General features: G+C 41.1%; 1 protein-coding gene across 1 annotated transcript; it reads left to right on the top strand.

Moving 5' to 3' along the window:
- The first annotated feature begins 457 nt into the window (after window positions 1-457).
- Window positions 458-3607, top strand: LOC133454814 (E3 ubiquitin-protein ligase TRIM21-like). The gene is made up of 2 exons (XM_061733540.1): window positions 458-594; window positions 936-3607. The coding sequence occupies exon 2, from the start codon at window positions 945-947 to the stop codon at window positions 2586-2588; it is 1644 nt and encodes a 547-aa protein (XP_061589524.1). The 5' UTR covers window positions 458-594; window positions 936-944; the 3' UTR covers window positions 2589-3607.
- The last annotated feature ends 9707 nt before the right edge of the window (window positions 3608-13314 follow it).

The raw sequence follows: 13314 nt of genomic DNA, 5'->3' as shown, positions 1-13314 counted from the left end.
CTCCCTGTTTCAGGAGACAGGATTTACTCTTTGGTTTTGCACTGAGACAGTTCCAGGGAGGATTATCACTCCATGATTTGTTATAATGCACAGACTTTGCTGTGTGTTCGCTTGCTCATAGTGTCCAGAAGCTATCGCAGGTAATCTCACATGGAAAGAAGGAAAAAATCAGGGGAAAATCAGCATAAAATCAATAACATAAGCAAATCAAGCAGAGAGCAAGCAGAGGAAGTGTCTGAACTGTAAAGCAGCAGGAATGAGGAGGAATATAGTTTTATTGTCCGTACCGCCCAATCATGATCTGAACTTTGAACATGTTCTAGTTAATTTAAGATAAACAACATTGTAAAGGTGAATGTTTGAACAACGAGCTGCAGACGAAGCTTCACTTCATCTTAGTCATCACATCAACTCTGCTGTTTGACAATAATCCTGTAAATCAGAGGAAGAACCAGAGCAGAAGGAGGAAGGAGGAAAGTTCAAGTGTGACGGAGCAGAAATCCAGTCCAGAAGATTCCTGTTCGTCTCTGAAAGAAGGTCCAAGCGAGTCCATCGGGTTTTCCTCCACAACACAGCAGAGTCTCTGAAACACTGGTGAGTCCAGAAGAAAACATTTACTGTGTTTCTGTCAGCGGGACGACAAAACTTCAACTCTGTTTACTAAATGTTATTCTGGAAAACTCAATCTGACTTTGGTCAAAGAACAGGAACATTTAGAGGAAAATGATTCACATGAAATAGTTCATTATTCTGGAGTCGTGACGTTATTAATCTAAACTTGTGTTGATGAAACGTTCCTCCTTTTACTGTCAGACGGGTGTTTTCTCTGAGGATTCATGACATTCTTTGTTCTGTTTCCTTCTCTCTCGTTGTTTTTCTCTTCTTCATTTCATTATTGCAGCTTTGATGTTTCACACTTTCACTTTTGTTTCCAGAGAACCAACATGTCTGCTGGCAGCAACCTGAGATCTGCAGATCAGTTCCTGTGCTCCATCTGTCTCGATGTGTTCACTGATCCAGTCAGCACACCGTGTGGACACAACTATTGTAAAACCTGCATCACTCATTTCTGGGATGGTAATGTTCTCTACAAGTGTCCCATATGTCAGGAGACTTTCTACACCAGACCTCAGCTGAAAGTCAACACCTTCATCAGAGAGATGGTTTCTGAGTTCAGACGTGAAGCTCAACAGAAATCCAGCAGCAGCAGCTCAGAGCAACAAGCTGCAGAACCAGGAGAAGTTCCCTGTGACGTCTGCACTGGAACCAGACTGAAGGCCCTGAAGTCCTGCCTGGTGTGTCTGCTGTCCTACTGTGAGACTCACCTGGAGCCTCATCTGACAGCTTCACGTCTGAAAAGACATCAGCTGGTGGAGCCTGTGGAGAACCTGGAGGACAGGATTTGTACGAAGCACGATAAACCTCTGGAGCTGTTCTGTAAGACCGACCAGACATGTGTCTGCACGCTCTGCTCTGTTTTAGACCACAAGAATCATGAGTTTGTTCCTCTGAGAGAAGAATATGAAGGAAAGAAGGCAGAGCTGCAGAAGACAGAGGCTGAGATTCAGCAGATGATCCAGAAGAGACGACTGAAGATTCAGGAGATCAGAGCGTCTCTGAAGATCAGTAACGATGCTGCAGACAGAGAGAAAGCAGAAGGTGTTCAGGTCTTCACTGATCTGAAGGAGTCTGTTGAGAGACGTCTGAAGGAGTTCATGAAGGAGATGGAAGACAAACAGAAAACTGCAGAGAAACAGGCTGAAGACTTCATCAAAGATCTGGAACAGGAAATCTGTGAGCTGAAGAAGAGGAGCTCTGAGGTGGAGCAGCTCTCACGCTCTGAAGATCACCTGCACCTCCTCCAAAGATTCTCATCCCTGGAAGATGCTCCACCCACCAAGAACTGGACAGAGGTCAGAGTCCATCCACCTTCATATGAGGGGACTGTGGTGAGAGCTGTGGACCAGCTGGAGAAGAACCTCAGAGAGAAGATGAAGAAGCTGTTTGAAGCTGAGCTGAGGAGGATCCAGCAGTTTGAAGCTGATGTGACTCTTGATCCTGATACAGCACATCCCTGGCTCATCCTGTCTGATGATGGAAAACAAGTCTCTCTTGGTGATGTGTGGAAGAATCTCCCAGATAATCCAGAGAGATTCTCCTACTGTGTTAATGTTTTAGGAAAACAGAGTTTCTCTTCAGGCAGATTTTATTTTGAGGTCCAGGTTAAAGGAAAGACTAGCTGGGATGTTGGAGTGGCCAGAGAGTCGATCAACAGGAAGGGGAAAATCACTCTGAGTCCTCAGAGTGGTTACTTGACTGTTATTCTGAGAAAAGGAAATGAGTACTTTGCTGCTAATGATCCTTCAGTCCGTCTCCATCCCAGTTCTCCTCCTGAGAAGTTGGGGGTGTTTGTGGATTATGAGGAGGGTCTGGTCTCCTTTCATGATGTAGATGCTGCAGCACTTCTCTACTCCTTTACTGGCTGCTCCTTCAGGGAGAAACTCCACCCGTACTTCGGTCCCATGCTCAATGATGGAGGTAAAAACTCTGCTCCTCTGATCATCTGTCCTGTCAATCAAACTGTCTGATCTTTAATGTAATGAATCTTCATCAACACTGAATGTTCATGTGAAATGATTAAAGATTCACTCTGATTGATGGAAACAAATGTTATAGTTCCCTCCAAAGTTCTTTCATCTCATTAAAGTGATCATTTTGTTTGATTGATCATCATTGGCGTTTCTAGCTTCTTTTGGTGATACAGCACTGAACCCCAAAATGTAAGAGATTTTACAGTATATGGTTTAAACGTAATATTTTAACAACAAACTACAGCAGCACCCCCCATGCTAATAAAAGTGTGTGTAGACAGACAGAAGGCCTTATTATTGACATACAGATGTTTTTCAGACAAAAAGATCCAGGTTCAGGTAGGAGTGTATGATCACATGATGTGACTTCATTTCTCTTTGCAACCAAATATTCAATTAGAATGATGTAATTTGGATCAATTTATATTGTTTATTAGATATAAATTATTTCATATTATATAGATTATTATACAGATTATTTCAGATTTGGTTGACAGTACAAAGAAAGAAAGGAGCAGAGAGAGGACTTTATTTGTATTTTTATTATAATTTTTTATATTAATTTAAGGAGACAGAGAAGGATCTTGCAGACCACAAATAAGAATGCACCTACTTGTGTGATGTCAAGGGTCATCCACCATGAATTGCACTTCAATTAAATCAAAATCTTGCTCACTGGTCCAAATATTCTTTGATAATACGTATACATTTTGTTCTTATAGGTTTCAGTTAAGTTGTATTTTTCAGTCTGTAATGTGTAATGTGAAGTTCTTTCACCTTTTCTTTTAACATATTCTGAATAATACACTTAAATTTGGTTTGTTACATGTTGTTAAATTACCTTTTAAGGTTTAGACAAATTATTCTTCAGATTTAAACTGGAAAATGGAAATGGATCAATTTACCCCCAGATGCAGATCAACTTACCCTAAACTGGGGCAAGTTGAGCCCCAGCACGCTTAAAGCTCTGATCCTAGAACCAACCCTGGATCATATTATTACATTTTTTTATTGTACTTCTATCTTTTACCTGTTTTTTGTTCTTCCTCTTTTTAAAGGAACATTTTAGATTTTCCAGTCAAATGTAACATCATGGGATCTAATTGTAACATGTCTAAAGTCTGAACGATCCTACAATATCTGATGATGGAACGAGTGAAAACTGCTGGATTGTTGAATTTTCTCCTGAATAAAGCAAAACTCTGTAATCTGTGTTTGTCTCTAATGTTACAGTCTCGATTTTGAAAAGCTCAATTTTAAGTTGCTTTTAGAGTCAGATAGATAGTTGGTCTTGCAGGGGTTAAAATCTGTATAAAGATCAACTAATATATAAATATAAAAACACACCAGTGGATATGGGTAAATTAAACAGTATGTATGGATATGAATTAAAAGAAAAAAGTATATATGGTTATAATAGTATATATAGTATAAGGTCATATATGAGGTGTACAACATTATTGACATCTCACCCAGAATGAAGCAGATCCAAGTCGTACAGTGAGATGTTTTTTATTCTGTTTTCCATTCATGTGTCCTCTGCCATTGTTGTAGGTTTTTAAAAATGATTATTGAAAACAACTGCAACAAAAAACAAACATAGTTATTAAAAATAAAAACATTAATGTACAGTATCCAGGGAGAAATGTCCAATTAAGATTATAACCAAAGCACAAAGGAGTTATAAATGAAGGTTTAATTTAGCCTCATGGATAGTGTTTGGCAGGGTATTATCTGTGGATCAGTGTGATGCAGGTGATACCCTCTGATTTTGAATTTAATTCTTAGATAAACTAGTTTCAACATCTGGGAGCTAATTTGGGGTTAATGGTATTTGGCTGTGAATTATTCCTTGCTATTACAATTATCTCTTTTATTATTTATTTAATTATTATATTATTGTATATTATACATTTATTATTATGTTTATTAACATCATTCTGAATGGTAACTGGGGCTTCATTTATAAAAGAGTGTGTAGGATTCATACTAAAAGTGCACGTAAACCCAAAAGCCGAAAATGGCGGGCGCAAAAAAAAATCCGGATTCATATAACCGTGTGTGCACGCACACTTGCACGCACACTTGCACGCAATGTTCGCTTTATAAATCACAGTCCAGCTGGAAGGTTGCGCAGGTGAATTCGCCTCATATCCCGCTCCTCTACACGCCCACTTCATACCATAAATGGGCAATGCAAAGTAGTTCATGACTGTATTTGCATATAAATGAGCCTGCTGAGCATGCGCAGCGGCTTCCTGCAGTCTGTTTCTCTGTGTGTCAGGATGAATGAGACGTCTCGAGCCACCGTGCCACTGAATTTCACGGAGACTGAGATGGAGATGTTGTGGATGAGGTGGAGGCAGGAAAACCACATTATTTGGTGGTCACAGTAAAAGTAGAAAAAGTATATAAATAGTATAAAATAAAGCGATGGAGTGGCAGCACGTCGTTGCCGCGCTAAACGCCGTGAGTGCCACGCACAGATGGTGCAGAAAAAAAATGGTGTGATTTGAAGGTGGAGGCCAAGAGGTACGAGTCCCTAAAGGGACACAGATTTTTTTTATATATATGTGGCCAGGTCAAAGAGGGACGAGACTGGACACAAAAATATTTTTTAGTAGGATCTTTAATGCCCCGACTGCCCTCAAACGAGCACAGCATTAATTCTCTAATTTTGAGAGAAATGTTTTTTGTAACAGTTAAATAAAAAAAATTAAAACAAGTTCTTTCTTGTCTCTTCTGAATATCTGAGTCTCAAATAAGCAAAACCAATGAAACAAAACCAAAACAAATCAAAACCAAATACTAACAAACAGTAGTGGCCTACTCCTAGGTAAACAGGAAATAAAATACATTAATTAGCATGAATACATTTTTAAGCCACTCTCCTCATTTTATCAGACACATTTTACAGTACATATAAAGTTTTAGCTCTGTAAACTTCATGAATTAATTTATTAAACACCATGAATTAACTTTAACGTACATTCTTAAATATCTCAGTGCAAAACACACTTTTTACCATGACCTTTAATGAACTTGTACATTCAGAAACCAGAATCATGTGCTCACTTACTCTAACTTGTAGCTTCAGAGCCTGATCCTGCACCTGGATGCAGCTCACACACGGCTCTGTCTCCCCTCTACATGGGTAACGCAACATATAGCTTCATAAACAGCATTTAACACTGAAATTATAACAGTAACTAATATTTCAGTCCATTATGTGCCACTTACGCTGACCCGTGGTCGTCTATGGCGGCTCCCGACACCGTGGACTCAATACACGAACCCCCGACCGACGAGAAGTAACCACGACGTTCTCAGTCACACACGCTCGTCAGACGGCTAAATTACCGGTCCGCTCTAACTCCTTCACTCGGTCACGTATTTCCTCTGTGATACACGGTTTTCACGGCTCAAACCCATCACACACTCTCACAGACAAGAAATACACCTCTGCCATTGTTTGCGTTAGGAAGACGACGGTTCGCGGGCATTTACGTCTCGCGTGACTTCCTGGTTCTCACAGGATTCTCAACCTGGCTGGCCTTAAAGTGACAGTACGCATTCTATTAGGGCTCAGCTAACACAAAAAAAACCACAGTAACCCCTGTTCACTTGGCTACATTTATAATGAGTTTTACATTTGCGCGTGAAACCTTTAAGGCTGATTTATGGTTCCGCGTTACACCAAGGCAGAGCCTACGGCGTAGGTGCGCGTTGCAGGGTACCCTACAGCGTAGGCTCTGCGTCGTTTTAACGCGGAACCATAATTTAGGCTTACGCACGCGCGTAAAGGTTTCACGCACGCGTAAAACTCATTATGTATAAAATCCTCCGTAGAGTGGCCTGGGACTCATTTGTTATGTCCTCTCAGTCACTCTATAGTTGGAAACGGTGGGTGACGAGGAAGTTCCCGGCGTGTCCTGCACCGCGGCTGCAGCAGCAGCACCAGAGTCCTGACTGACGCTGAGCTTCAAACACAGAGGGACACGATCAGCGCTATTATATTATAAGTCTGATATGAGATGACATTAAGAGTATAACATGAATCTGGCTTCATTTCCCCACCTCACTGTCTGCGTCGCCAGTTCCCCATATCTTAAGACTGTTCCTACGGGAGGGTCAGGGTTGACGTAGGGATACGCACATTTTTCGGTTAGTTTTTTCTTTTTAAATCCCAACCTTTGCGTAGAAGGTGGCTTGCGCATCTTACAAGCCCTGTTTTGTGCGCAAGCAAGCTTTATAGATGAGGCCCCTGGTCCTTTGGTATTTAGTTGTGATGTTACATTCATTCAATGGGATCCCTGGCCATTCACCTTTATTATCTCAGTGTCAAACATGCAATGCCCTTAGTCTTCCACTAGAGGGAAGCTCTTGATCCATTTTTGTTAAATTTGTTTCACTGGCCACCAGAGGGGCCCAGATCAATTCAAATGTAATGCTTTATTTCTCCACCACAGCTTAAAGTTAAAAGTTAAAAAGTTAAAATAGAATGGAAAATCTCGACGAGAGGGAGGCAAAGCAAATTTCAATGCAGTAGTTTTATATCTGCACTAGAGAATCTAAGGTTTATCAACTCAAGGTGAAACTGTGGGGAAATACATCCCAGGAGTCAGAGGAGGAATACGGGAGGCAGATTAGGTGGTTTTCTCAGGATGTTGTATCCAGAGATTGGATGCAGGAGAGAAGTGGAAGAGAGCCGAGAGGCCGGACCAACTGGAGCTCCCAGCAAGGCAAGGCCAGGCAGGTTTACTGGTCAAGCCCATTTCAGTCAGTAAACGTTTGATGGAAAACATTGACATACAAGGTTTGTAACCGACTCAGATCAGGGTTTGGGTAGGAACTAAAATCAATGAAACCAAACATTTAAAGGGGACATATTATGGCATTTAATGTATATTTTAAACAGGCCTTGAATGTCTTAAAAACAATCTAAAGCTTGTTTTTTTCTACATAAATCATAAATCCAGCCTGTGGGCCCTGTCGCTAGTTTTACCGCTTGTAACCCCTTTTTCTGTGCTCCATTCTAAGGGAAGGGGGGGGTATGATAATGAGGCTCTGCGCTGATTGGCTCCCTGAATGACGTGTAGCAGGGGAGGAGCATAAACCTCGCTCCGCCAGAGCAGCCCGAGCCTGTAAATTATCACAACACTGAATTTTCACAAATGGCAACTTTATTGTTAAAAAAATAAAATATGAGTTGTATATAAATAGCATTTATGCACTATTTCAGCCGGATCTACCCGGCGGATGCTGAACACTGGCCCCGGAGCCACGCCGGGCACCCAGCATGGCTCCATGGCGCATCGCCCGTTACCGGTGATCAAACCGACAGATTTCGCTGAAAATCTCGGAGGGTGAAGCTGATCCAGCCTGGGACGTACCCCAGAAATCCCTGCTCCCAAAGCGGCTGGGAACCTGGACAATTTAGTCGGACGGACCCGCTTTGGAAACCAGGAAGTCGGGCTGGAGCAGCGCGCATCACTGCGACTTTAACCGGGGAATCTGACCGGTTCCGACCGGCCGGGACCGCAGGAACCCGCCTGGACTGGTAGCAGGGACTCCCGGGGACCGACCAGCGGAATTTCAGCCGGATCTGCCCGGCGGATGCTGCGCGACGGGCGCCGCAACCCCACGGCGGGCGCACAGATCGACTCCGGGGCGCATCCACTGCGCATCGCCCGTTACCGGGGATCAAACCGACAGATTTGGCTGAAAATCTTGGAGGGTGAAGCTGATCCGACCTGGGACGGACCCCCAAGGACCCAGCTCCCAAACCACCCGGGAACCTGGATGATTTAACCCGGATCCGCTCCGCCGCGGCGCCGCGTCCGACTGACTCAATGAAAGGACCGCTCCAGCAGCGTAGAGAGCTGGTTGTGGGCGTGGTTTCAGCAGCGAAGGCTGAACCTCTGGAAATGAGCGCCTATGGTGACGTCACCATAGGCGCAGATTCAGAATGGCTCAAAAAAAGGTCACGTGACACTGGAAGACTCAGTCAGGGGGGGGAGCAGACCCTGCAGAATTCCATGGTATTTTGTCTCCCCTGTGCTGGCAGGGTGAGGGGAGACCACTTTATATATGTTAAAACAAGAAAAAACTTGTTTTTCATAATAGGTCTCCTTTAAAGCATCGTTGTTTGTTTTGGGTTTTTTTTTTTTTTTTTTACACATAATAGATCCTTAAAACTGAAAAATAAGGCCTGAAAGTTTGATACTTTGCTATTGATCCGTCCATCCTCATAACTTACTAGTAATTCTACAGGTAACTTTCACTCAAGCGGGTGTGGGGGGAATCTCTCCAAGGCAGAAGTGCTGGAACACTTGTGTCCTCATTGTCGCTGTTTCTGTTGTGGGTGTTGTTTCACCTTCCTTGCCTTTGTCCCCAAGTCGGTTCTCCCTCCTGTCATTAGATTTGATTTATTTTAGATATTTATTTATAATCTGTTTTTATCATACTGTTTGTGTGTGTGACTGATTCTTGTGAGCAGTTGATCTATCTATCTATCTATCTATCTATCTATCTATCTATCTATCTATCTATCTATCTATCTATCTATCTATCTATCTATCTATCTATCTATCTATCTATCTATCTATCTATCTATCTATCTATCTATCTATCTATCTATCTATATCAAGAAATGACATTAAGTATAACACCAAGCTGGAACAAATCCAGAATAATATCACAGTCTGAAGATTCATGTGATTCTTCTACCTAACACTCCCAATTCATATCAATAATATATCTGGATATCAATATTTCCCCCAGGGTGCCAGAGTTTTTCAATCATAACTTCATGCCCATACTTTAGAAAAAAACAAGATGATGTTACATGCTGGACTAACCTTTCACCCGCAACAATTAGACAAAGAACAACAGTTAAAATGCACAAACAAGACTGACTTTCCTGGGAAACTAATTCACAGCTGTCTACGTATGAATGCTGCAGAAGGTTATTATCACAGAGCAAAGAAATTGCTAAGAAAACATTTAGAAATTCAGTAACTTATTGCAGTCACACTCATGAATAACGATCTATAATGACCCTCAATCAGAAGTGAAGATTATGAAAACTCTGATCTCTACTTTCAAGTGAGCCATAAAAAAAAGCACACAGCTAAAGGAGTTAAACAGAAAGACACATCTTCCTGTGATGCCTTGGGCAGTTATTAGCAGTAAATACTTCTGAACAAAAGCATGCAGGTGGCAAATATTCACGTCAAATAATGACATATATGTGCCAATTATGTAACAATGATATACACTACAAAGGTTTTAAGTCAGCGCTTCCAACCTAAAATCACCAAACTAATCTGTCCACAATAACACATTTCATCTTCCACCTGCAAACCACTGCAGCCGAAGCTAAACAAGTGGCTCTTATGGGGGAAACAATACTAAATAATAATTACAAGATTTAATTCATGTACAATTTAAATCATATTTTAAATGACTTTATAAAAAAAGGAAAAATATATATCCAGCCGCTGTTGTTAAATCTACCAGTTGCAGTAATTATGCCATGTACTTTTTTAAATGACTATTGACAAAAAACAAGAAAAGAAACCAAAAAAAAAGCTAATTTGACAGAACTTTTACATAAAACTCAAACACAGGGAGACGGACTGATGTTGCGCTGGACAAACCACCAAATACCAGCAAATAACCAAAAGAAACACGACCAACCTCAATGAGAACTGTTTCCACCACATCCTTAGTGAGAAGATACCAAGCTGAAGGTGAATAACTAACTGACTCGGTCCAGAGGAATATTTACAGATAAATATACTGCTGGTGACGTCATAAAGGATCAAAGGAGGCAAGAATTCCACCGCCATATCAACCTACGTCATATCAAACCTACGTCATATTAGAGACGCCCCACTTCACTCCCACATGTTCACCGGGGGTTGTTGTCACATTGTGAGTGTCTAAAATAAGAGGCTGTGAACGGGTGAATAGGAAAAAGACTAAATCGCTTTGCAGAGCCTATAAGTGGCTGAACTAAAGAAATAAACTATAGGAGCGCCATCCATTTATTTGAAGGAGTAACTCGGTCGTCAAAGGACAGCATACGGATGTTTGTGTTGTTCAGTTCTGATGAAACAAACACAAACGTGACAGTACACTTGGTAAGTGCGTATAGAAGACAGTTGTGAAGCCGCAGCTGCCGCTTACGACCATACCGCCATGAACCAGCAGAGGGCGCTGTTGCTACGTTTGGGAACATGTGCACATTCATCCTCGTTTGCAGCAAATCAGCTCCAGCTTCAGACGCGTAGCGTTCAAATGCTCTTTCATGGAGCCTTGGAACGTCATCAAAGAATGTGATGTCTTTGATGACGTCACGAAGAATAGTGGAAGAGGAAGCACACGTAATAGCACACATTAGAGTGAAGATGTATTTCTTTTCTTGTTATTATAAACAACACCAGAAAACCAGACACACACAGCTGTTTAAAAGCACAGCAGAAGTAGTGGAATTATTTTGCCACAGGACCATGAAAATATTATAACTTAATGGCAATCTAACAACAAAAAATGCCATGTGAGGGAATTTGAAGACATTTCCAACTCATGCTGGTTCCAAAAAAAGTGGTCCGACAGGGAGCTGCGTTCAACACTTTATTTTACATGCGCAAAGCTTCAAAAAAACAACACCTACAATACCCGGGTGCTGAATGAGAGGTTAAAAAACAAGCTCGTGTATTATCAAAAACAACACATTATGCATTGAGTTGATGTGAAGATGTCTTCCAGCTCAGGAAGAAACATTTTACCAAGCATTCTTATGAGTTATTCCCATTGATTTTAAGACTCTAATACCAATCCAATAACACATGATCTTGCTATCTAATCGTTACATTTTAGCACACAGAAGTTGTCGTGGATGACACTGTATTTAAAGTTTTGTCATGACCAAAAAAACCAAACGCCAGCTTTTCTTCTTGTACGAATGAGTTCCAATTGCTTTCAGTGATATTGATTTAACACATGCATTGGTCTCTATAGCTGTGTTCACACTGCCAGCCCAATATGCAATAACTAGCATACTGCTTGTTGAGCTGCATGTAATTCTACTGAGTGCAAAAGATGATGCATACTGTCTGACTCTGTTACAAGATCTGCCCTGGTGCTCTCAGATGTCTGCCGTCTTCACTGCATCCCGGTCTGAAGGAGGAAGCTTGAAACTGTGAAATCTGACTGGATCACTGACTGGACTGTCGTTGGCACAACAGCTGATGATGTGCAACAAAAGCTTTATTCAACTGGACTCAGTGTCAGTGAGTGTCTTCCTGGAGCACAGGCGTGGGAGGTGGCTTTGTTGGAGTAAAAGGCATCAGGCACACCTGCTGGATTTAAAAAACAATAAGGAAAAATTGCAAAAGGTTTAATTTGTAGAATCGGTATAGAACGTTGTGCGTGAGAGTTGAATGCAAGCGATTGATTTGTTGATGACAATACTGTAAAAGCGCTTATTTGTTGGAGTTGAAGTGCCCTAAGCGCGTGCAAAAAGCTGTAGGATCTGAGTGGTCACTGTTACCACATAAGAACTGTAAGTTTGACTTTGTCCAGATTGCTGTCCCTGACATAAATAAACTATTACTATCTCTGCCAATTGAAAAACCTGCTGGAACAGACAACCTAGATGGTAAACTGCTACGACTTGCTGCAGCTTACATATCAACTCCGATTTGTCACGTCTTTAATAGATGTTTTACTAACGGGGTTTGATCAAGGATTTGGAAAGAGGCTAAGATAATTCCAATACCAAAGGTCAATAAATCTAACTTCACAGATGCTAACAGCCGTCCAATAAGCATACTTCCTGTCTTAAGCAAATTATTAGAAAAGATAGTTTTTAATCCAATCCAAAATTATTTGATCATAAATAATCTGATCACAAGTTCACAGCATCTATACAGAGAGTGTCATTCAACCACCACAGCTCTAGCCCAGCTAACTGATTAGTACTGAAAGTACTTGATGGTATATCCATCCATTATCTTTACCCGCTATATTCTTTGCAGGGTCACAGGCAGTGCTTTACGTGGGAAAAAATAAGTGCCGGTACCCTCCCCCTCCAGTCATACAAATATGGGACTATGTAAATTTGTATATATATATATACAGTATATATGTATATATATATATATATATATATATATATATATATATATATATATATATATATATATATACAACATCTTGAGTTACACCTCTGATGGTGAGTGTTTCTTTTTCATATGTACGTATGTACGTATGTATGTATGTATGTACGTATGTGCATGTTTGATCCAGGCCTGGTTTACAACATCTTGAATTACATGCACAGTCTCCCAAACCAAGTAGAGACCTTTTTACGTGAGGTCAAACTTGGAAAGTAACTGACTGTCAGAAACACCACGTAAAGAAATACACATTTGGTCAAGAAGAATTGGAGGAGTACCCCACCTTGTGGCACGAGTGAAGAACAGCAAAGCATTAAAGTGACTAAAAGGAGAAGAACCAGACATTACCTCCCTCTCAAGCAGTCCAGATCTCTTAGAAGAACTTGAATGTGTGAATTAACTTTGGGTAAGAAACATTCAATGTGCCTTTCTTTTGTTTAAGCTACATGTCATTTTTCCATTTCACCACCATAGTTAAACCATGAATGAATGAGACATCTATCATCTTTTTCTCATCCAAAGACAGATGAGTTTAG

Source organism: Cololabis saira, chromosome 11 (genome assembly GCF_033807715.1).
Source record: "Cololabis saira isolate AMF1-May2022 chromosome 11, fColSai1.1, whole genome shotgun sequence".
Classification (NCBI taxonomy): Eukaryota; Metazoa; Chordata; class Actinopteri; order Beloniformes; family Belonidae; genus Cololabis; species Cololabis saira.
Note: the sequence above shows the minus strand (reverse complement) of the source record. Positions and strands in the feature narration are given on the sequence as shown.